This window comes from Cucurbita pepo, chromosome 5 (assembly GCF_057944985.1).
Source record: "Cucurbita pepo subsp. pepo isolate OVF chromosome 5, ASM5794498v1, whole genome shotgun sequence".
Lineage (NCBI taxonomy): Eukaryota > Viridiplantae > Streptophyta > Magnoliopsida > Cucurbitales > Cucurbitaceae > Cucurbita > Cucurbita pepo.
In genome coordinates, this window is record NC_141802.1 from 2304978 (window position 1) to 2330288 (window position 25311).

General features: G+C 33.9%; 1 protein-coding gene across 1 annotated transcript; it reads left to right on the forward strand.

Moving 5' to 3' along the window:
* On the forward strand, positions 1–25031 carry LOC111795204 (DNA polymerase epsilon catalytic subunit A). The gene is made up of 49 exons (XM_023677495.2): positions 1–315; positions 1780–1845; positions 1926–1985; positions 2113–2208; positions 2827–2987; positions 3448–3536; positions 3630–3847; positions 4543–4629; positions 4754–4888; positions 5548–5670; positions 6276–6359; positions 7086–7250; positions 7355–7531; positions 7655–7768; positions 8098–8202; positions 8948–9066; positions 9157–9298; positions 9370–9464; positions 9990–10095; positions 10195–10274; positions 10376–10552; positions 10721–10805; positions 10900–10980; positions 11053–11196; positions 12216–12311; positions 12511–12711; positions 14279–14333; positions 14424–14566; positions 14632–15080; positions 16146–16290; positions 16374–16571; positions 16647–16721; positions 16986–17176; positions 17939–18122; positions 18351–18415; positions 19902–20034; positions 20454–20555; positions 20638–20721; positions 20840–20914; positions 21100–21159; positions 21237–21499; positions 21588–21636; positions 21804–21964; positions 22056–22122; positions 22773–22883; positions 23071–23241; positions 23331–23531; positions 23978–24084; positions 24284–25031. The coding sequence occupies exons 1-49, from the start codon at positions 157–159 to the stop codon at positions 24639–24641; spliced, it is 6612 nt and encodes a 2203-aa protein (XP_023533263.2). The 5' UTR covers positions 1–156; the 3' UTR covers positions 24642–25031.
* Positions 25032–25311: the final 280 nt, after the last annotated feature.

A 25311-nucleotide genomic window follows, 5' to 3' on the forward strand; every position in this document is an offset into this window, starting at 1 on the left:
AATCTTCTACCGGCTAAGTGAGGTGTCGCGGCCCTTTTCGTCGGAAGCACTGTTTCTGAAAACTCTCCCTCTAAGTTACTCTCCTCGCATTCTGTTCATCTGAAGCATTTTTGTTGTGCTCTGCTCCTTCGCCGTTTGTTGAAGACCGGCAATATAATGAGCGGCGATGGCCGAAGGCGAGGCCGCGCGGACAACAGTAGGTCGAAGAAGCAGAGGATAATCCGGTCCGCCGAGGAGGAGATCGAATCAAAGCTTGGGTTTGATCTTTTCTCTGAAGGCGATAAGAGGCTTGGATGGTTGCTCACTTTTGCTTCTGTAAGTGAATTATGTAGAAGCTTGTTGCTCTTGTAGTTTCTTTTTGCCTGGTGAGTGGGTGATTTTAGCTGTTTCCATTTTGTCGAGGAAGTAAGGATAATTTAGGGAGTTGAATTCTTTTGTTGAGTTCAAAGTAGAATTTTGTGTTAGTTTCCTTCAACTTTCTTTTGTCTAGGAGAAAGAAATTTAATATATAAAGAGGGTAAAAGATGTCAATCAGGCACGTCAAAAACCTTTTACGCGGCAGATACATCAGTTACTTAGTACAATCGTTGTACGGGAGGCTGTTAAGTTGAAATAAAATTAGTGGCGGGAACCTTGGTAGTTATGGGTGAACTTATTTGGTCAAGCGTCTAGGTATTTAGCGCATTTTGTCGTTAATTTGTAATCGAATGAGGAAAGCGTAATGCCTACAAAACACAAGGAGATGTCTCTTTTATTACATATTTCTGATTTATTTTTTAAAATTTTTTTGGATAAGAAACAATTACAAATTTTCAGGGAGTGGGTGAATTAAAGTAGTTGTTACGGAAAATTGGTCTGAAATGGATCACTTCATTTGTGGGTATTATTATTTATATATGTGAATGTTTGCGCTATCTTCGGTTAACCTTGACCATTTTCATTTTCGTAGAACAATTGCCTGACCTTACTATATTTGATTGCCAAGGAAACTCGTGAGATATTTAATCTCAAGTAGCATAGTTTTTTAATTTATGGGTATTATAGAAATTATAGATTATGGTGATTCGATCTTTCTTTTCTGATCACACCAATATTGAATTAAAAGGGATTGCACGGGAGTGCAAGAGGATTGAAGAGTTTGCTTTATGGCATAAGACCCCTATCTTTTATCCTCGAATCTTTTCAGGCAAGAAAGGAGCCATGGTTAAACGTTTTGTTGCCTCAACTCTGTTGGTTCTTATGGATTTTGCAGTACATTGTTAGCTCGTTTCTCACCAAATTTATTCCCAGGATGCATCTTGAAGTTGAAATATTTATTTTCATTAAAAAAAAAGTTGTAGTTGTATCCTGTATTTTAGGTGTGGCCAATAGATTTTTGTTGCACAACTTTAATAAGATGATTTTACTTATAAAGCGATGGATTCACTTTCTAACTGAGGAAGTTCTATATATTGTTTGTCAGAAAAAGAAGGGCATGAGAATGTTGCAAAATGCTTATGTTCTATGTTATACATTTACTTCTTGATCCTTATTTCACATTTAGTATTTCACATGTTGTATATATTGAAAGTAAAATATGTGTATTTCCTTATTTAATAAGAGCATTGTAATTGAGAAGTAAATAAGAGCATCGTGATTGATTTAACTCGCTGATGAGGTTACCCTGCCAGTTTACGGGACAGAGGAAGACATGCAATCCCAAAGTTAAAAAGTTAAACTTTGTTTTGCAATTCATTGTTTACTCATACAATTGTTCAATGCTTGATTGTAAATTTGCAGTCAGCTTTGGAGGATCAGGACACTGGAAAGATCTATAGCTGTATCGATCTTTATTTTGTGGCACAGGTAAAAAATGGCATAACATAACTGTTTCAGATCGTGTATAATGAATTAGTTCAAAGTGTATCTTTTTTGATTTGGTACAGGATGGCAGCAGTTTCAAGTCAAAATATAAGTTTCGTCCTTACTTCTATGCAGCGACAAAGGTATATGACGCATGTAAAAGCCATGTTGTCTGCTTTATCTTCCTCAATCAATTCTCTGGTGAAACATGCATGTCGTGGTTATCATCATTTTGCATTAACAATGAATAAAATGATGCAAATGTTGTAGGACAAAATGGAAACTGATGTGGAGGCTTATTTGAGACGACGTTATGAAGGTCAAATAGCTGATATTGAGATTTTAGAAAAAGAAGACCTTGATCTTGTAAGTTTTCACATGGATATACTTACATCTTTTGCCTACTTTAGTTATGATTTTAATATTTATTCTTAAATGGTGCTAAAGAATAAATAATATTGCAGCTTTGATGTGGAGAGCATTGTCATTATGAACTTAAGAATCTAGAATTTCCTATTCTTTATGAGCTGTTATTATTTTGCTATTGCCTAGAATCCATTGAGCATTTGTGCTTTGATGCATGTTGAACCATAAACAACCTTACTACTACAGTGCATCCTAGCCTTAAACTTTCTTTGTATAAGTTATGGTCAACAATGTAGATGGTAATGATAATCTTTCTCTAGATAAGTGCGTCTTGTTGTCTATTCAACATTGTTTTGCCTTATGAAAAAAAGGAAAGACTCATTGTTTTTCCTTGTTTCTTTTTACAATGTGCTGACAATTGCTTAAGCATTTAGATTTTACACTTTTCAGTTAACATGAAACTTTTTTCTCTATATGACATGCATTATGCATTCATTTTATTTGTTTATGCTGCATAGGATTTATTACCATATTACTCAATTTCAACTTTATTGCTCCTTTTTGCTTGATCTTGCTTGATATGCATCTTCTGATGTATAATTGTTTGCTTCTTTGCAGAAGAATCATCTGTCTGGCTTGCGCAAGGCATATTTAAAGCTATCATTTGACACTGTTCAAGAATTGATGAACGTGAAGAGTGAACTGTTGCGAGTTGTTGAAAGCAATTGGGCAAAGTCTGATGCTGCAGAAGCATATGATTCTATTTTATTTGGGAAAAGGTGAACCTTAGACGTTTAAGTTTAATGTGCATTGTATAACACAATTTTGTAATTCTTTTAGTTTGTTAATTGTTTTTCAGAATTAGATATTCAGTTTTATGAGAATGTGAGATGCTTGATTTTGGTATAGCAAGATAATCCCATAAAATATCTATAAAGTAATTGTTTCCATGGTCGGTCATGCTATTGTCTAAAGTAAAATTTAACACTGAAATATAAAATAAAAATATCCGTGCATTTGGGCAGTCTTTGGATGCTCTGGAACTCAAAAGTGAATATAATGAAACAGATTCTGATTTTTGAGCCCTATCATACGTTGATGTTTCAGGTTTTAGTTTTATTATAGCACAAAGATGTTTTTTTTTTAAGTTCTCATCAAGGCATAGGCATGTCATTCATAATCATTACAAAGTTCAATTTTATTTGCTTGTCTTGGACTAATTTGTCTCTTGATTTTCAGGGAACAAAAGCCTCAAGATTTTGTAGAATGCATTGTTGATCTTCGAGAGTATGATGTTCCTTACCATGTTCGCTTTGCTATTGATCATGGTGATTTCTCATTTTATTTAGTTAGACTAGTATTCATATGTCTCTAAAGTGATTTCTTCATTTTCTTTCTTTTGACACAAATCTATTTGACAGATGTGCGCTGCGGACAATGGTACGATGTTAGTGTATCAAGCACTGGTGTTTCACTTGAGAAGAGAAAAGATCTTCTGCAACGTGCTGAAGTTCACATATGTGCATTTGATATCGAGACCACAAAGCTACCATTAAAATTTCCAGATGCTGAATATGACATGATAATGATGATTTCCTATATGGTTGATGGACATGGGTACTTGATTATCAACAGAGAGGTATTGTCTGTAATATCATCCCGACCCCTCTGTTGAGTGGAGGGTGATAAACTCTTCGGAAATTTGCTCAATGCATTTTACTTATTATCAATTTGGTTTGATTGTACTCATTTCTTTTGGTAATTTGCATAACAATTACTTACTTTAGTTCGATGGATCTATCAATCTTATTTAACTTTCAATTAAAAGTTATGCAAATATTGGCTAATGTAATTTTTATGATTATAAACGTGTTGGCATTTTAAATAACCACGTATATATAAATGCTATCAATTTAGAATTTCATTTTTTCTTTTTTTTTTTTTTTTTTGTTTCACGGCAAAGTTCAATAAGTTGTTACAAGTTTGGTCAGGAAAATTGAAAAAACTCCTAGCCCTCTCTAACTAGATTTTACTCTCTTGAATAATTTATGCCAATGAATGCTGAATGGAGCTAAATTACCAGAATGACATCTTGACATGTACATGTTGTGTTTGCTCGGTAGTTCTTTAATTGTTTTGAGACTTTACAACGCACTTATTATTGTTATCTTTTATCTCCTAGCAATCTTCAAGTCATAAATTCATTTATTCTTTGTCTTAAGATTCATTTAGGTAACTTTAAAATGAAGGTTCTATTAGTCAGTAAGTTTTGATAATACTTTTCTAATATATGTATGCAAGACAATAATGACGGTGATTTCATAATATCTGCAGTGTGTTGGAGAAGATATCGAGAATTTGGAGTACACTCCAAAACCAGAATATGAAGGGTTCTTTAAAGTGACCAATGTGAAAAATGAGGTAAAGATTACATTTCCATGCTGTTATACGGTGTTCATGATCTTGTGATTAATCATGCACATCTACTTTAAAGTTGTTTAGTTTGATCTTTATTTAATATGATTTTCTTTTCTCACTATTGCAGTTAGAGCTTCTAAAATTTTGGTTTGCCCATATGCGAGAGGTGAAACCTGGTATCTATGTTACCTACAATGGCGATTATTTTGACTGGCCATTCATTGAAAGCAGAGCAGCGTATCATGGATTTAAAATGAGTGATGTAAGTTCGTTGTTTTCATTAAATGCCACTTTATTTGGAGAATTATTGTGCTATTCGATTATGTCTAGAGATACAGTGCTTTTTTGAAAGGGTTTTCAAAGCTTTAACTTCATTTGCACAGCTGTCGATGTATATGTACATTTGTAAAGTTGTAGTTGTAAAAAGAATACACATACATACATACATACATATATGTTAATCTTTGTGTGTAAAAAGAGTATATATACATATACTATATATATATGTATGTATGTTAATCTTTGTGTGGCTAAAGTCATTCTGGATATGCTTGGAAACTCCATATGGTTGTCAGTTTCTTTCTGTATTTTTTGATTTAGAAGTACTTGCATGATTTGTTCAGCAGTTGGAGTTAAAACTCTTCTTGCGTGTATGTTTCTAGTGCACCTTGAACTTTCATGCTTGTGAGTTTTTGTTTTAAACTTGTATGAATTATTATTTGTAATGGCTAAAAAACTCTCCTATTGGTCAGTGGTGAATTTGAAATCAGTTGCTGCCGACATACATGTTATTCTTAGGTCATATGGTTTTAGTTACTTACTAATTTGTTTCCCGTTGAATCTTTATTATTGGTGCTGGCTCAAAACATTGGAACTTCTATTTTCCTAAACAATATTTTTGTTTTCATTTTGAGCTTGTAGGAAGTAGGATTTCAATGCGACAAGAATCAGGGGGAATGCCGTTCTAAATTTGCTTGTCATTTGGATTGCTTTGCGTGGGTTAAGCGTGATAGTTATCTTCCTCAGGGTAGCCAAGGTTTGAAGGTACAAAATTTAAATTCAGTCGTTTGTTCCTTTTATGTAACCGATCAGGAATTAATGGTTAATCCTGATTAAGAATGTTAACGTTATATGGGTTGTGTGGAAATTACTTTCTTGGGAAGGGGTTTCATAAAGCTACTAGTATTGTGTCACTCAACCATGACCTAATTTCCTGTATGATTATAACTAAAAACTTCCTTCTTTCCCTTCATTAATCCCTCGGTTTTCCCGATAGCTTTCTACTGGTTTTCTTAAATTGTCATCAAGTAGTCAATAAAATGAAAAGTGAGATTGTCAATACTGATTTTTTCCAATATTTTCCTTTATGTTCAAACTGCATTGATGAATTAAATAAACAAAATGAAGAGGTAAGTGCAAAAGAGAGAGAGAAAAAAGAAAAAAGAAAAAAGAAAAAATAAGAAGAAAATAGACTACCCAGATGCTGAGGTCGCCTTGTCTTCAAGGTAATTATAGTTCCATCAACCACAGCTAATGAGAAAATACAAAACACAATTGTCTGCTAACAATGCAGTGACAGTAATATGTAGAGTCTTCTAGTTTCTATGATAAGTAACTACCGTTTGATATCTATTGTTTGAATCTGACAGGCCGTTACAAAAGCTAAATTGGGTTATGATCCTCTTGAAGTGAATCCCGAGGATATGGTGCGGTTTGCAAAGGAAAAGCCTCAGGTACAAAACATGACTTGTTTTCTGTTGTATTTATAATGTAATTAAGTTTTCATGATTCTGATAATAATGGAGTGGCTTACTCTGCACAAAGAAAAATGTAACCAAGTCTTGGATATTTAAATTAATGCATAAAAATATGGCACAAATATATAGAGAATGCAATGAACGCTGTCATAGTGTGTTAAAGGATCAAAATTTGACTTGTTCTTATTCAACTTATTAGGTTTCATTTTATAGGCCCGTTTGTATTTTCTTCACCTTTTGCAATGAAACCTTGGTTTCTCACACACAGGCTCTAACGTTGGCATGGCTAAATTATAGTTCAAGTGGGTATATTGTAACTATAACTAGTACGACAGTTTGGCTACTGTGTGGGTGATATCTACTTTCATATTAAAATGTTTTTACGTGGGCGAGCTTTGACATCAATTGATGCTATAGTATAGTATGATTGTTAAAGGAAAGAAACATATAGGTCTCATTTTTCATGTTTTGGTGACTATCCAAAGGCTTAGAGTTGGACTTTTCTTCAAGGCTGTATTTTCTCTCTTATTTTGCTCGTCAATTTTCTTATGATATGCAATTACATTTTTTTCTTAACTCTCAGCTCTGCATGTTAATGTTTATTTATTTCCTAGAAGTTGAACTCTTGCAAGTTGTGAATCTAAAATCTTGTGAGTGTCTTCCTAATAACCGTTTCCTTTGTCACTGAAAATGTTATTGCAGATGATGGCGTCCTATTCGGTTTCAGATGCTGTTGCTACATACTACTTGTACATGACCTATGTTCATCCTTTCATTTTTTCTCTAGCAACTATTATTCCGATGTCACCAGATGAGGTGTTGCGCAAAGGAAGTGGGACCCTTTGTGAGATGCTTCTAATGGTTCAGGTTGGCTTTTGTTTTGACATAGATATGTTTGTCTATCCTTTTCTTTCTAAACTACTGATTTGTTTTTACCTTCCTTTTCTTTCGTGATTTTATGTTTGTTGCAGGCTTACCAGGCTAATGTTGTGTGTCCTAACAAACATCTATCAGATCCAGAGAAATTCTATAACAACCGGCTTCTTGAAAGTGAGACATACATAGGTGGTCATGTAGAATGCCTGGAGAGTGGTGTATTTAGATCCGACCTTCCTACCAGTTTTAGGCTTGATCCATCTGCCTATGATGTATGCCACATTTATACATCTCAATCAAGTTTCCTTGATTGTAGATTTCTCTAGTCTTCAATGTATTTAATTGACAATGGTGTTTCAAAACCACTGATTACATTTGATTCCTCTACTATTCAGCAATTGATAAACAATCTGGATCGAGATCTGCAGTATGCCATACAAGTAGAAGGAAAAACAGACTTGGAGTTAGTGTCAAATTATAGTGATGTGAAGAATGCTATCATGGAAAAGGTGGCAAGAATTTCTTTTTGATACCTTAATTTATTTTATTTTATTACAAATGTTTTTATGATTTTTATTTATGCTCATCTGAACATTATTATTATTATTATTATTATTATTATTATTATGAATGGCTAATGAATTGAAGTTGCTTTTCTTTAAACTCCAGTATTGATTTTTGTATATTTATTATTAATATATATATTTTTAATGAAGCAAAAGATTTGATATACTTTCTGTCCATGGTGTTTCCATCTTAAAATGTATAAGGATACCATTTCTTACCATTTTGTATTTTCTTGTAAACTTTCTTTCTCCCTCTCCCATCTGATGCATAGCTTATTAGATTGCGGGATGAGCCTGTACGTGAAGAGGGCCCTCTGATATATCACCTTGATGTAGCTGCAATGTATCCCAACATTATTTTAACAAATAGACTTCAGGTATGTTAAAAATTCTGCTTCCTTTTAGTTAAGGTATACATTCAATTTTAAAGGAGAGCTACAAATTATACTTGATTTCTCTAGGTTTCAAACAAGGTTGTTTGTAGTTTTTATTTAATAAGTTTGCTAATAATGGAATATACATTTCAAATTGTGCAAAAAGCAAAAGGAAAATCAATGTTTTGCAACAAGACTGTTCTTCTGCTCCTCCCTTTGGGTGTTTTGTTCTTCACTGTTTATTTTTAGACTCATGTAACTTCGCTTTTCTAAGTGTTTGTATCTTTGAACATTTTTCTATCTTTTCATATATCAACGAAAATTTTATTTCAATTTTAAAAAAAAAAAACAATAAGCCTGCTCGATCTATTTCTAGATAATTTTCACTTGACTACCTTCATGTTTTCTTCTGAGGAGCCCTGTATTCTATCGTGGAAAATGGTGTGAGCATGATGTCACAAGTCTTTTGAGGCTATTCTTGGGGAGTTTGAGCTCTTATGTTTGATTATGTTGGATTACACTGGTCCATGAAAATGGAATATTTCTTTTTAATTTTCTTTTAACTATTACAAGCTCTTTACAAACAAATTATTGTTTTGAGAGCACATATAATGGCTTGACTACTCGCCCAATTCCAGCTGACATGATTACTTGTTTTGCCAAAAAAATTATTTCCCTCAATCAAATGTACTAGCCATTAGTTCCATACTGTGGATGGATTTAACAGCTTATTTTTGTTTAATTCCAGCCGTCGTCAATAGTTACAGATGAGGTTTGCACTGCTTGTGATTTCAATCGTCCTGAGAAAACTTGTCTACGAAAACTTGAATGGGTTTGGCGTGGAGAAGTATTCATGGCTAAAAAAAGGTCATCTCTCTCTCTACTTGTGCCATTTATCTGTTGTTATTTTTCATGAAGCGTTTTATTGAAATTGTGTTATCACTTCATCAAATTCAGTGACTATTATCATCTGAAGAATCAAATTGAGTCTGAGTTTGTTGATAGCGGTAGTGCTCGGTTGTCAAAATCATTTCTTGAACTTCCAAAGTTGGAGCAGCAAGCAAAGCTCAAAGAACGTTTAAAGAAATACTGTCAGAAGGTTTATTGATCACTATTTACTTGAATGTCTGAAAGTCACTTTTGACATATATTAATTCTGAGATTTTTCAGGCTTATAAACGAGTACTTGATAAGCCAGTCAATGAAGTTCGAGAAGCAGGGATCTGCATGAGAGAAAACTCTTTCTATATTGACACTGTTCGTAGGTACGTGATTTAGATAAGTTGGAAGTCGATACATTTCTTGGCTGATATTTCCTCTTTTAGTAGTTCAAACCATTATGTATGGTGTTTCCTAAAAATGGTTTCATCTATGGTTGGTATTTTTACAAAAAATATTTAGCTTAACTATACAAAAAATATTTAGCTGTTTCTTACATCAATTCTATTTTACTGTGGTATTCCATTTGTTAAATCTCCAATCAACTCAAAAGCTAAGATAATGGGTTATGACAAATTTTATTATATTAACACTTCATCAGAGTTGATGTAAAATGTTAATGGAATGACGTACTACTAATAACATACTCAAATGCTGACAAATCCCAAATGTTAAACCCTAAACCCCCAAATCCCAAATGTTTTGTTGAACTAAAACTAATAACAAAACCAAACACTTACTAGTAATTTAACAAGATAGATGGGGGAGTCATCTTGTAGATAGGCTTGATACTTGTTTTGTCATTATCAGTTACATTTCAAATCTGACTTCATCTTTTTGATATGTCCTAGTTTTCGAGATAGAAGGTACGAATACAAAGGGCTCAATAAAGTATGGAAGGGAAAATTATCAGAAGCTAAAGCGAGTGGAAATTCAATCAAGATCCAGGAAGCACAAGTATGGAAATTGCCTTTTAACTTCTTGATCACTTGAAATTTTTTTAAGCTATTTCTATTCTTAACATTGTATTTCATGTTTTCTCACTACTTTTTATAGGACATGGTAGTTCTTTATGATTCTCTACAACTCGCTCATAAATGTATCCTCAACTCCTTTTATGGATATGTGATGCGAAAGTAAGCTCTCTTTGTTTTGGCCTGAGATCTTTTATGTTTTTTTTTCCATCGACATGAGTTCAGTGTCATGCTTTCACTTCAAAATGATTCTTTTCTTCTAGGGGTGCTCGATGGTATTCAATGGAAATGGCTGGGGTAGTTACATATACTGGAGCAAAAATCATTCAGAATGCTCGTCTGTTAATTGAAAAAATTGGAAAACCATTGGAGTTGGACACCGATGGTATCTGGTGTGCGCTACCTGGATCATTCCCAGAAAACTTTACCTTCAAAACAAAGTATGAATTGATCTTTCACTATTCATTCGTGTGCTTAGGTTTTGAAATAGTTAATATATATATAAAGTTCAATGAATGCTTTGCAACTATGTCTTTGGCCCACTATCTTTCTTACTTCCAATGATTATCTAAAAATGATGACTATGTTATATGAAAAATATATTTCAGAGATCTGAAGAAGTTGACAATTTCATATCCATGTGTAATGCTTAATGTTGATGTGGCAAGGAACAACACAAATGACCAGTATCAGGTAAACTTGGTTTTTCTTTATTTTATTTCTCTTTATCCACGTCTTTTCTAGCTCACCTAGACATATTGTTCTCATATTCTAAGTATTTTGGCAGACGCTTATAGATCCTGTGAAGAAAATATATAAAACACATAGTGAATGCTCAATTGAATTTGAAGTAGATGGACCATACAAGGTAATGTAGCATTTATTTTCATTTGATTAAACTAATTTTGGATTCAATGTGTTCACATAGTTATTGGTTTAGGCAATGATCCTTCCTGCTTCCAAAGAAGAAGGCATTTTGATCAAGAAAAGATATGCTGTCTTCAATGATGATGGAACACTTGCAGAGCTAAAAGGCTTTGAGATTAAGCGTAGGGGGGAGTTAAAGCTCATCAAAGTTTTCCAGGTCTTTGTTTCTATTGTTTTGCTTTTATTCTCTGCTGGTCATCTCTTGTTAATTAAAGTTTGTACTTCAATGTCGCAGAATGGTCAAGGACTGAGGTATATTTTTTTACTAATCTAGGCACGCAAGTCTTGTAGTATAGCTGCATCTAAGCTGGTTAAATTCAGCCAGTTTTCTATTCTTTAATCGGTTTAAAATATAAACAGTTGATTTGAATCTAATGGTCCATCTCTTTGACTATAGAAATGTTTCAGTCATTTTATCGTTTTTCCATTTCTTTAATGGACTTTGGGGACCTGTTTTGTTTTCCATTTCTACTTTTGTTTTCAGAACTCTTTTTAAAAGTTGTTTTGGTGACTTGTAAAAGGTTAAAGTAGTATAAATTTGAAATTACCATTCTCAAGACCGTAGGTTTGGAAGTAAGAACAATTTCAATTATTTTTAGATATAGGTCATCCTTGACAAAAAGAAGAAAAAAAAAAACGAAAATAACTTCTAAAAAGACAATTGCCGAAACGTATTATCTCCGAACTTTTGTTCCACAATTTATTTTCCCCTAATAACCCATTTTTCCTTTTTCTTTTTCATTTTAATTTCCTAGACTGTCCTAACTAACTTGAGTGGGACAACTTTTCAGTTGGACAATTTTGTTCTTGAGCAAACTTATGGGATTTTAGTATCCGAAATCAGAGGCCTTGAGGTGTTAGAAATCATTCCCCCAAATTCCATTTCTTCTATCTTATTCCCTAACCTCTTAACTTCTCTTCTTTAGAAGAAGGTAAGGGAAAATAATGATAAAACCACATAGCAAACAACATTTATTAGCTAAAATGTAATTGGCTTAGGGTACTGGTTGGATATGATAATGGTTACGGCTTAGGGTACTGGTTGGATATGATAATGGTTACTATCTGCCTGATAGAGACTCCAAGTTATGCTTCTCTGTATTGTATGTTATGCAATCTAATATTAATTAGTATGCTATCTCACTTTTCCTGTGCACGTATATTTTAAACTTGTAGGCTGAACTTTTTGACAAGTTTCTTCACGGTTCCACCTTAGAAGAATGCTATTCAGTTGTTGCATCTGTTGCAAATCGCTGGCTAGATCTTCTAGATGTAAGTAGAATTTGAATTCAATATTCCATGTTAAAACATCGTATTTTGAAAGCTTGTCTTGAAGTCTGAAGTTAATGGAGGTCTTCCCTTTTAATTTTATTTGTAACCATAATGGTTTATGATATGACCAATTTTCAATTTAAAATATTAATTTGTAATATGCTTCAAATTTACGTCTCTTTTTCATGCTTCCCCTCAGAATCAAGGAAAAGATATTGCAGATAGCGAGTTGCTTGATTATATATCTGAATCCAGTACCATGAGCAAATCTTTGGCAGACTATGGAGAGCAGAAGTCTTGTGCTGTTACCACCGCAAGACGTCTTGCAGATTTTCTTGGTGATACAATGGTCAGAGATAAAGGCCTACGTTGTCAATATATAGTTGCATGTGAACCTAAGGTATGTATACAGTGTATGATTTTATTACATATGATATCTACCCCCGGTGAGCATAATTCACACTACAAATCTCAATAATCAGAGTTCATAGCTGATATCACTGTTACTATGTAGTTTTGGGAACAATTGTATATAGCTTCATTGTAGCAATTAATGTAAAGATAACAGCAATGAGTAAGCTTTCTCACTTCATCCTATGTTAGAAGAGAGAAGGATGATGTTTCTGGTAGTTGATATCTATACGATATTCTCATTTAAAATAATGGATGCTTCATTGTTCACCTGTTCTAGCTCTTAAACCATTACTTTTATTTATGCAATTCACATAATCCACCTCCTTCCCTCCCACCCACGTCTTCCTCTCAAGGGAGGGAGGTGCCAATGAGGGTTAGGCGTTTTTTCATGTACCATATGTATCCTTCTTCTAAAAGAAATGATTTAATTTTTTTTGCCTCTTATGATGCATCAATTTTAAAATTTGTTTGTTACTTAGTACAAGGTGGATCGTTAGCCGTTTAATGACATCAAAATCTGAGTAAGTTCAAAATTTACAAAATCTATGATCCCCAAAAGACAACTGCTGCTCCTAAAGACTCTTGTGTTTCTCTCTATCCACATATCCATGAAAAAAGCTGTACAAACTGTGAACTAAAGACTAATTGCAGTTTTCTTATTGAAAATAAAACCTTTGGTGAATTATTCTGAACTCAGCTTGAACCAGAAGGAAGCAACACAAGCACAGTGGCTGAACGAATGCTTAGCATCCTTTTGGCTGTTCTGGTGGTTGAAGTTCCTTCCCGAATTTTAATAACTAGTAAACTTGTTCACAAAAAAGGGGTGATGACAGGTTTTGGTAGATTGATCCATAGGAATCTTCAATCCACAATGGGTTTTCATCTAGAATTCTAAGGGTAACATCATTCAGTTGCTATATGGAGCTCTTTTGCAATCTAAAGCTCAATTGATTTAGGTTAATGCTGTCAAGGCTTTCATTTATGAGGTTTGGTTTGAAAGAAATTAAAGAATTTCTGAAGATAAACTTTCAACTTGGTGGGGAACAATTGCATGTAGTCAAGATTAAATCTTCTTATTGATGTTTTCTTTCTCTGTTATGTGGGGGATTTTATTTCCCCTCTTAGCTTGTTTTCTTGTTATTTTCACTCCCTGACATCGGATCCTTGATTTTTTTTTTTTTTTTGTTTGTTTGTTTGTTTATATTCATTAATTAATGAACAATTTGCTTCTTTCTTTTAAAAAAACTGAATATCATAATCCTCCAGACCCTCTAACTTTGAAATATACTACTAAGGACTCTTATAACATTCATTTTCCCCCCTTTTCTTTCTTTGCTCAAACCATCCAAAGATCATTGGCCCTGGAAATATTAGTCACCCCTTTACGCCATGACTCCTTTGAAAATTCCCATCTACATTTTGCTAAAAGAATTTTATTTTTTTCCCTCTAAAGTTGCAACATGCAAACCTCCACACTTTTTAATTAAAATTATTTCAATGGTCTAGCTTCTTGCCCAACTTTTTAATTCTTTCTTTTGTTGATAATGTGATAGGGAACACCTGTAAGTGAGCGTGCTGTTCCAGTTGCAATCTTTGAGACTGATGCAGGTAAAAATCCAGTGTGGATTTCTTGGACTTGATTCTGTCGATTGGGTAATTTTTTTTATTAAAAAATTGGCTTTTTATAATTAATTGCAGAGATTATGAAATTCTATGTACGTAAATGGTGCAAGATTTCATCTGAAGTTGGCATCCGATCCATCATTGACTGGTCCTACTACAAGCAACGTCTAAGCTCAGCCATTCAAAAAATTATAACAATTCCAGCAGCCATGCAAAAGGTTGTTTCGTGCTATCTATTTGAACAATCGATCTTGTTTTCTTACTAAAAGAAAAATATTTTTAGGTTGCAAATCCTGTTCCTAGGGTTGTCCATCCTGATTGGTTACATAAGAAAGTTCGTGAGAAGGATGATAAATTTCGCCAACAGAAAGTAGCTGATATGTTTGCATCCTCAAACAGAGGTAAGCATTCAAAGAAGAATAGTGATGTCAGCTGCAGCAAGCATGTGGTGAATGAAGATAATTCTGACGATTTAGAAGATTTTCAAAAGAAAACAAATTCTACAAATGGCCCCAAACCAGTTGCCCGATGTTATGATGTCAGAGGAATGAAACATTCAAGTACAAGCTATAGCGAAATAAACTCCAAGGTGCAGGATAATTTTCATGAAGGATGTGAGCCTTCTTCACCTTTGCATGTTGAAAACATTGACAAAAATGTCGATTACAATGGATGGCTTGAAATGAAGAAGCGAAAGTGGAAGGATACTTTGGACAAGAGGAAGAAGCAAAAGTATGTTTTATACTGCGCATTTCCTTGCAATTGGTATATGGTATCCGAACAATGAAGAATACCAAAAAATGAGTAAAACCTGAATAAAATACTAAGGGGAAATTAATGCAATGTGTTATAGATATGCTAATACTAAGGGGAAATTTATGCAATGTGTTATAGATATGCTAATGCTAAGGGGAAATTTATGCAATGTGTTATAGATATGCTAATACTAAGGGGAAATTTATGCAATGTGTTATAGATATGCTAATACTAAGGGGAAATTTATGCAATGTTTTATAGATATGCTAAGTTGTGGTTGTAAGCTTTTATCTTGACGTGTCCTTATGCATGAGAGAATTTTACATCTCACTAAGTATAGTCCGTATTCTAATAAGGTAGCTAATGCCTTTAGCACAGTCCTCTTGATTGATTTTTTTTTTTTATCATTTAAATCGCAATGAAACCCTAGAGAACTGGTTCTACTAGAGCAAGTATTGTTGGAATATGACTTGAATTTTCAGTATACTGTCGGGAAGTTCCATTGTTACTAGAGGTAACAGTTATCTCCCATTTGGATTTGAAAAATATGGGTATCTGCTCCTCCCTGTTAGTTCCTTATCATGCTGGATTGTTTTACAATTTTATGGAATATTTAGTTCAAAAGAAACGACATAGTTCTTAAAGAAGTGTAGAGGTCTAGACTCTGGGGGGACGTTTAGAGTGGATGCATTTTAATATTCCCTTTTGGGGTTTTGTAACTAAACTGTTCAGAGATTTTTCCATTAACTAACAATTGTATCTCCTTTTTGTAAAATCCTTATTCCTTTTTTCTTTTTTTTTTTAATTTTTTTTTTTTATTTTTTATGGGCGGCTTCTTTTTTGGCCTCTTTTTACTTTATATGGTTATGAATTCGCTAGTATTTTCATTCATCTTAATTTAATCAGGTTTTCCTTTTCGGAAATATTAAATGAAATAAAAGATCCAAGCTCCCTGTTGGTGACATATGGATTGCAATTTTAAAAGCTGTATAGTCACATTTTATGCTTAAGATGTAAGCAAGATATCATTTATCTTGGCAGGCTGGTAAGTTTAAGGACTCCAGGTGCTGCTAATGATGTAACACGGGAGTTAAAGGGTGCTACGAATAATAAAGAGGCTCCTAGAACAGGTGTTGGTTCATATTTTAAGAGGCATGAAGGATCTATAACACGCTTCCATTGGCAGGTATTGTAACTTTTGTATCTTTTTAGTGTTTGTCTGGATGTATTAATTTGTTTTGCTCACTTGGCCTCATATTGTATTTCCAGATTTTACAGCTTGTTCAGAGTTCACAGAGTGGCCAATATTTTGCTTGGGCGGTTGTTGAAGGACTTATGCTAAAGATTCCTATTACTGTTCCTAGAGTTTTTTACCTTAATTCCAAAGTACCTATTACAGATGAATTTGTGGGTAGGCGTGTTAACAAAACGCTTCCCCATGGAAGGCACAGTTACAACCTTTATGAGGTATTTTGGGATTGTTTCTATATAAATTATTGGTTTGTAAGTTACAATTTTTAAAGAAAAAAATTATAATTACAGGTTGTGACTGATGAAGGTCAATTTAGAACACAGAGGAACAAACTTGCAGCCCTCCTTGCAGACCCAGAAGTAGAGGTCAATATCATATCATATGCTGTTAGGTTTAGTTTATTATGATTTCGCTCTCTTGTGGTACGTGGATCAATCATTGTGATGGACATGTTCTACTTGTCATCAACACTCTAGCATCTTTCCATTCTTAGCTAACTGAAAGTGGATTTTCTGTGCCCAAAAAAAAAAAAAAAAAAGTAGGTTCTTCTGCGGAAAGTGCTGTTTTCTTTATTGCTCAAGTATTTGTATTACTTTTCAATTGGAATTCTGATGATGTTCTTTGATCAGGGAATCTATGAAAGCAAGGTACCATTGGAGTTCAAGTCCATCCTTCAGATTGGTTGCGTCTGTAAAGTTGATAAAACTGCTAAAAAACGAAATATTCAAGATGGATGGAGTCTGGATGAACTGCAAATGAAGACTACAACAGAATGCAATTATCTGGAAAAGCCAATCTCTTTCTTCTTTGTGTATCATAGGTAACTTTTAGAATTATTATGCCACTATATTGACATTATCTCTAGCTGCCTAAATGAAGATTATCTTTAACTAAATTTCTGCTGCATAATATTTTCAAGCAACAAATATTTGTGAAAGAATCCTCGCTTTAGCATTCTATGCACCTATGACCTATTAACCTTTTCTCCTTAGGAAAGACATTTTTCGTCAGATGAGATGATACATATGGAAGTTCAGAAAAATTAGGTCCGATGTAATTAGGTCCCGCATAGAATTTTACTTGATCCAGCTTCTTCCTATCTAGGTACTTCCTTTACACCATAAACCCCATATCTTTGCCTTTATACCATTAACCCATATTTTAGCCCCACCCTTGAATTTCTATCCGCAGCAATTGACAGCTAATATAATTTGACAACTGATAATCGACACAAGAACATCCAACGGAATGGATATTCCCAACATTCTCTGCTGTAAGAACAAATAAAAAAAATGAATTTCTTACCACGTTTTGTCTTGTATTTGTGATGGCAAAAAATATCGAGAGCCAAATATTTTTATTTCATTAATTGAATTTTAAAATTCATTTTTGATGTATACCTTGGGACCACCTGTTTTCTTTAGAGTTGAGTATCGATCATTGTGGACTAGACATGAATCAAAATGCTGAAATAACGTTGCCATTATGTTACAGAAAAACCGACTTTTATATTTATTAGAAATTTCTTATATTTCATAGTATTCTATTTTAAATCTTGCTGACACTTTCCGTCTAATTTTAGCATTTCTGAAGGAAGAGCTATCTACATTACTTTTTTTCCCTCCACGAGATCGATAGTTGTGGTGATAGTTAGTCCTTACCAAAACAAAGACTTGTCATCAACTTTTCTCGAAAGGCAATTTCGCGAAACTTGTCAAATACTGTCCGGTGAATCACAACCATTTGAGAGTGGTATAACTTGTAAGGTAATCCCGCTAGTCTCTCCATACTTATCCTCATTTATGTTAAAAACTAGTAAGAGATATATTCTAGAAATTTGAACATGCCAAATTATCATCAATCTTAAATGTTTAAGTTGCACTTAATCATATGATTTATGTCTTTTATGGAGATCAGTAACTCATTTTTGTATATCTAGTTCAACAACTACTGCTCAACTATATCTCATTTTTCTCCTTCTATTCAATTTACAGGTTGACTATGTTGTTAACATCAAAGAAGCTGAAGTGATTTTGCAAAGATCGATAACAGAACACAGGTTTAGTCACTGTTCAATTCTTTTTGTTATTGTTGTTAGACACGGAATTTTTTGGAAATCACAGCGGCCTTTCCCCTCTATAAATAGTCGTCTTTATTTGATGCACTCAAATTTCCAAGGAAATACCTCAGTTAGTCATTGCCCTCGAAAAGGAATACACCAGCCATATATATAGGCTAAGGTTAAAGCTTTTACAAGAAATTAAGCAATTAAAATATAGGAATCAGAATACACAAATTACCACACGATTATTGAAGACTATTGCAAGTGTATATTGTCTTACTTACATTTCTTCTTCACTTTCAAAGAGGTACATGTGCCTTTTATTGGCTAACTAAATCCCTAGGTACTAGGTAATAATAAATTTAATTAAGGTTATTCCTTCAACACTCACCCTCAAGCCGTGGAATAGATATCATTTATTCTCAGCTTGGACTGAATAGGATTATGTGCAATATCTTGATCGCACAACTTCGACAACAAAACTTCAATGTCAAAGCTTGACTTCAATGGTAACTATGAAGACTTCAAATAAATTTACTATAATACAGGCTAACTAAATCCCTCGACACTAGGTAACAATTAATATGAATTAAATCTCTAGATACTAGGTAACAATAAATTTGAATAAATTCCTAGATATTAGTTAACAATAAATCTAAACAAGATCATTCCTTCCGTGAAAACATCAAGAACAAATAGAACCCCAAGATTGTGCATCATTGTTTGTTTTTTTCGTGCATCATTGTTTGTTTCTTCACAAGATTTTATATTGGATTAGTGATTTATTATTTTAGGTCTTTAGTGAAAAATATTTCTCAAATAGTATAGCTCTAGCACCTCTGTGGTGTGTTGTCTGGAAATCAAATATGAAGGTCCCAAATTATCTTTTCCTTCACCGTTGATCATCCCTTTGTGTTTGTGGCATTACTTGTAGCTTCTTCACGGTTTCTTGGACACCATTTGTGAGATTAATTTCTTTTTTTTGTCAAGTTCTATGTGGATGTCCTTTCTTCTTGGAAAAGCCAATCCTTTATGGATCAATATGTCAAAGCACTTCCTGGAGATTTTGGTAGGAGATATCAATGTATTTTAATGGAATAGATGGACACTTTATTGCTCTTTAGAGCTTGTTACTTTATTGCTTCTAGTGTTTTATTTAGAGAGTGTCCTTTGTCATTGCTTTCTTTCCTCTTGATACTAGTTGGGAGTTTCTACAATTTCTCCAGCTTGCATGGGTCCTCATTAACTTAACCATTCTTGGTATTCTCTTACCTCCTGAAGAATATTTCTAGAGTTTAAATATCTTTTATCGGCTCATCTATCGTCTGATATTAAGGATTGAAACTTCTATTCCATCTCAGATTTAGTTTGCATTAGGTCAAAAAATTCTTTGTTGATACATTCTACTGATTATGCTCATCTATTTAGTTTTTTTTTTTTTTTTTTTTTTTGTGCTGCTTTATGTAACAATATTAATCTGTAGGAGCTTAAACCATGGACCTATTGTAGCTGTAATTCAATGCCCAAATGTGCAACTGCTGAAGTCAGGTGTTCGAGCATTAGATGATTTTCCATGCGTGAGCATTCCTTTTAATGCTCGGGATAGCCAATATCAGGTAGTTTTCTAAGCCATAGCTTCCTAACTTTTACACTTGTTTTATGATTTTATTTAAACTCAACATGAAATTTATCCTATTGAATTACTTTCTTAGTTAAAAGGAAATAATGTATCACCAAATTATCTTAGTGCCCAGGTCAATAGGTTTGTTACAGGTCAGGTCAATAGGTTACTCTTGGAATTATTGATATTTAGTTTAGAGAAAAAAAGCAAGAGAAGTAGGAGATCACGTTTAATATCCTTATATTTGTTTCTAATATTTTTTGGATAAGACATACTTGAGCCTCTCTACAAGGAATCACCAAATTATTTGTTTCCTTATATTTGTGAACTCTGATTTGAAGAGTGTTCAAAAGTTTTAAACTAGTTACTGAACATGAGTTAGATGCATTAAGTTGTCTAATGTGTGCATTACAGGTTCTTGGTTGGCAACAAACAGCTGCAAAGATTGGAATGCAACGTTGTGCTGCATCATCCCAATGGTTGAATGAGAGAATCTCTCTTGCAAGATATGCCCATGTAACATCTTTTTCCTCCTTCAAATTCTTTAGTTTTTAAGAGCGTTGATATGAATCTTACCGTTCAAATCATATTTCTGCAGGTACCATTAGGAAATTTTGAACTTGATTGGCTAATTTTTACAGCAGATATATTTTTTTCAAGAGCACTACACGATCAACAGCAGGTTTTTTATTTTTATTTTTTTTATCTCCAAGTCTGCTGTTTTATACTTTCCATGTTGAATCCTTGTTGGCTTAAAGAATTTGGTTGATTGATCGAGAAGTTTTGAATAAATTTGGTAGGTACTTTGGATATCGGATGATGGTGTTCCAGATATAGGAGGCATTAACATGGAAGATGTGTGTTTTGTGGATGAGGTTTGTTACAAGTGGTACTTGAAATTTTATCCTATTACATTTTTCAGTAGTTATTTTTAGTTTTTGCTTTATAACGGTCCGTTAAGTCATACATAGATGGTGCTTGTAATCTGTGAAGTCTTGGCTATACTCCTTATTATGTTGTCCTCCGTTCAATGGGTTTGCGATTGGTTTCTTTGTAATAGGTCCAACAACCTGTTCTGACGTACCCTGGAGCATATAGAAAAGTTTCCGTGGAGCTGAAGGTTAAGTGTTTACACATTCCTTTCGTGATAAAAGTTTAAATGAGAATAATTAAGTATCTTTACCCCAATCCATGCAGATCCACCATTTGGCGGTCAATGCCCTGCTGAAGAGCAGCCAAGTGAATGAAATGGAAGGAGGTAGTTTGTTTGGCTTTGAACATGATATGCAATATGGAGCCCAACTTTCTAATGAAGACAGTGGCTTTGACGAGGCTTCATCATCTGCGCCGACATTTCGTGTCCTGAAACAATTGATACAAAGGTGTCTTGCAGATGCTGTTACATCTGGAAATGTATATGCTGATGCAATTTTGCGGCATCTGTACCGATGGATTTGCAGGTTTCTGCTTGTTGACTGATTTATTCTATTTTAAGTAAAATTTCGCTCGTTAACTATGTTCATTCGGTTTTTTTCTTTTTGATTGCAGCCCCCAATCAAGACTTCATGACCCTGCTCTTCATCGCTTACTCCACAAGGTAAAGAAGAAAAGCAGGATAACCCTTCATTGCATTTTGCTTAAGAAAAGAAAAGCACTAGTCTTCACATAATGCCTTCCCGTAGTTATTTATTGTATTTATAATTTGTGCTGTTTCAATGGACTGACCTACTCTTTGAAACTTCTTGTCATAATTGCTGTTGTTAGGTTATGCAAAAAGTGTTTGCTCTTTTGTTGGCTGAGCTACGAAAATTAGGTGCCACCATTATATTTGCAAACTTCTCAAAAATTATTATAGACACGGGAAGGTTTGATCTCCAGGCTGCTAAAGCATATTGTGATAGCTTGCTGAAAACAGTGCAAACAAGGTTGTTCTTCTTCTCTTGTAGGGAGTTTATCTTTCATAAAACATACGTAGTTTGTATTCTGTTTTTCCTTATTATTTTTCCTTTTATCTAGGGATCTGTTTGAGTGGATTGAATTGGAACCGTTACAGTTCTGGCACTCCCTGTTGTTTATGGATCAGGTTTGATGACGTGATATCTCAATGCTCATGCTTCACTTGGTTCTTGTCATGAGTCTTCCCTCCCCACTCGGCTGCCTTCTTGATTTCTTCTTTTTTTTTTTTTTCTTTCTTTTTCATATTTCATTTTCATCCTTTTCCCCCTTTTCTTTTCTGGTGTGGTGGAACTGTTCCCAGGTACCAAATGTAACAGAACTTCCGGCATATATTTTACAGCCTTTTCAAATTGCATTGGCTAAAATGATTTTTCTAACATTTTGTTTTATTCAAAATGATTCTGTAACGTGCTTTTAATTATTCAAATCAATTTTTATATAATAAAATTGCATTTAAAATTATAAAATCAAGCACTAAGTTAATTTTAAATGATTAAAGACATGTTTTAGAGTAATTTTAAATAATGACATAAGTAGTTTTTTAAAGGATTTTTATTTCAAAAAACACTTTTGATCACCTAAAACCACTCAATAAGTTACACTAAACACATTTTAAATTATTAATTATTCAGAATTGTTTATAGAAAAATTGATTTTGTTAAATAAAACATTTTTTTTTCATAAGTTATTCCAAATTTACCATTATATTGCTTCTGTTGAGGACGACATATTCTTTTCAGATATATATTTCTATTTATTATGTCTCTTCTATTTTAGTTTAACTATGGTGGAATCCCAGCAAAAGATGATGAGAGCACAGATATTGAATCTCAAGTTGATATAGTGGCCAACTGGAACATTGCTGAATATCTACCCAAGAAGATTCAGGTACTTTACTACTTGAGCCTTATTAGTTATATGCTCGGGGATTGATAGGTTGATGAACTCCTGTGCACCGTCAGTAGTGTGTATTTTTTCAGTTGAAGACAGTACAGTCAAATCTCTCGGTTAATTTCTTCAGGATAAAATGACCTCTGAATGTTTCATTTGTCAACTCTTCTTCTGGACATTGCAGGATCACTTCGTTTTTATCATCTCTCAATTTTTGTATATTCCATGGAATTATGCAACCAAACAAGCTGAAGCAAGAGCATCATTGCCGCTTGGTGACACTTGTACCCCATCCATTACAGTTGCAGCTGCTGAATCGTTTGAATATCGTGTTACAGAACATCTCAAAGAGCAGGTATAAATACTCTTCTGCCGCAAGTACTCATTATTTTTTTTCTCAAAGTTTCTTAATGATATATTTATTGCGTTCATCTTCATTCTCAGCTAAGCTCTTACTTCAGCGACAAACTGTTGGGAATTGTTCGTGATATTGTTCTTCACATGAAAGGGATGGACAAAAACACCCAGGATATTTTACCAGATCAACCTTCGGGTAGCATACATAAAGGAGATGCTGCATTGGAATTCATTAAGCTCGTATGCGCTGTTTTGGCTCTTGATCAAAATGTCCTGCATGATGTTCTGGTATCACCATCTTAATTCAAGCTTCATTGTGTAGTACATTAATTTTAAATTTGAATTCACGAGATTAATACTAAGCTTAGGTCCAGGATAAGAGACTTTCCATGTGAAATAACTACTATTGGAGTATATATACCAAGTTAAACTTTTTATATTCTTTCAAGTAAATGTTACCGTCGTCGTCTAAGAACATAGTGGTTCTTTCCCTCCATCTTCCTTCATTGTTCATTATGGAGAAGTTGTGGTTATGTTTTTGTTGTCGGTTGTCCTCTTTTTCACTCTTTGGTTTCTCATGAGTATTTCTTAGATAAATGTTCTAGTTCTTAAGCTTTTCCATTCACTTCCCTTTCCCTTATTGTGCATCATGTAACTTCCAGTCGAAGTTGCCTTAGAACTACATTTCATTCAGTGTGAATGATTATCCTGTTAATGTTTTCCCTAATGTTTAGGTAATGAGGAAGAATTTACTGAAGTATGTTCGTGTAAGAGAGTTCGCACCAGAAGCGGAGTTTTCTGATCCATGCTCGTCCATAATCTTACCAAACGTTATTTGCAGGTATGCTAGTGATACTAACTTCCTAATATGTGTCAAATGCATCATAAATGAACAGCATCTTTCATTTTCACTGAGTAACATCTCTGAATCTGTTTCTACCTTGATCCCTTCTCAAACCCGAGTTTAAAGATTTTCGTCTTTGCGGTTGCAGCGAATGCTGAAATCTTTTTCTTACCCTTTCTTTTGGTTCTGAGGGCAGTTATTGTGATGATTGTCGAGATTTGGACTTGTGCCGTGACTCAGCTTTACTAGCACAAGAATGGCGCTGCGCCGTGCCACAATGCGAACAACCATACAACCGAGAAGTGATGGAGAACGCTCTGCTTCAAATCGTGAGGCAGAGGGAGCGCCTCTATCACCTACAGGATCTGGTATGCGTTCGCTGCAAGCAAGTCAAAGCAGCTCATTTGTCAGAACAGTGTGCTTGTGCTGGCTCATTTCAATGCAAAGATGCGGAAGATTTCTTCAGCAAGATGAGGATTCTCCTCAACGTAGCCACTCGTCAAAAGTTCCAATTGTTGCAAGAGTTCACCTCCTGGATCTTAGAAGTCTCATAAATTGCTTGATAATAAGCTAGCCATCTAACGAGTTTATCCTAACCAATACACAAAGTGGCTCTCTGCTCAAACCACATTCCTGTAGTGATCACAGCTCCGCGGTCGCAACAAAGACTTGAGCTCTTCGTAAACATGGTCGAAAAAGCTCGGTCAGAGCCTTGAGAACATGCATAGCATAGTTGTATTTTATGATGCTGTATAATATACAGAATGGATCTTATGATGCTGTATATTACTACAGAATGGATCATGACATTGTACGATTAGTTTTTCTCTCATTTTTTGTTAGCTATTTAATTATAATCTTTTACATTTAGGTTTTTTTATGAATAGTAAAGTTGTATATAAATATTTATGGAACAATAAAATTAGAATCTGTTTTTGACATAACTTGGATTTGATCATTTGAAAGATGTTGCTTCCTATCTTAAGATTTGATTAATTACGTTAATTTTAAATCCTTCGATAGTTAATTATTAAAAAGACGTTACTTATTTTATAAGCATCGAACTTTAGATGTTTGAAATTTGAATTTGATTTCTATTCTATTTCGGGGGGTAAGAAATGATAGCATAACGGTGCTTGCTAAATATGTCCGTTTTATTGATTTTTACGTTTCACGTCGCTATACGACGGGTATTTTATGTTAGTTTCCATACGACAAAAATGT

Excerpts from the sequence above, each read along its gene's own strand:
- LOC111795204 (XM_023677495.2), top strand. The coding sequence starts at position 157 with ATGAGCGGCGATGGCCGAAGGCGAGGCCGCGCGGACAACAGTAGGTCG. Across the intron at positions 14,567-14,631 it reads TTCCAGCAGCCATGCAAAAG|GTTGCAAATCCTGTTCCTAG; the intron begins GTTGTTTCGTGC and ends AAATATTTTTAG. Across the intron at positions 21,500-21,587 it reads CTGTACCGATGGATTTGCAG|CCCCCAATCAAGACTTCATG; the intron begins GTTTCTGCTTGT and ends TTTTGATTGCAG.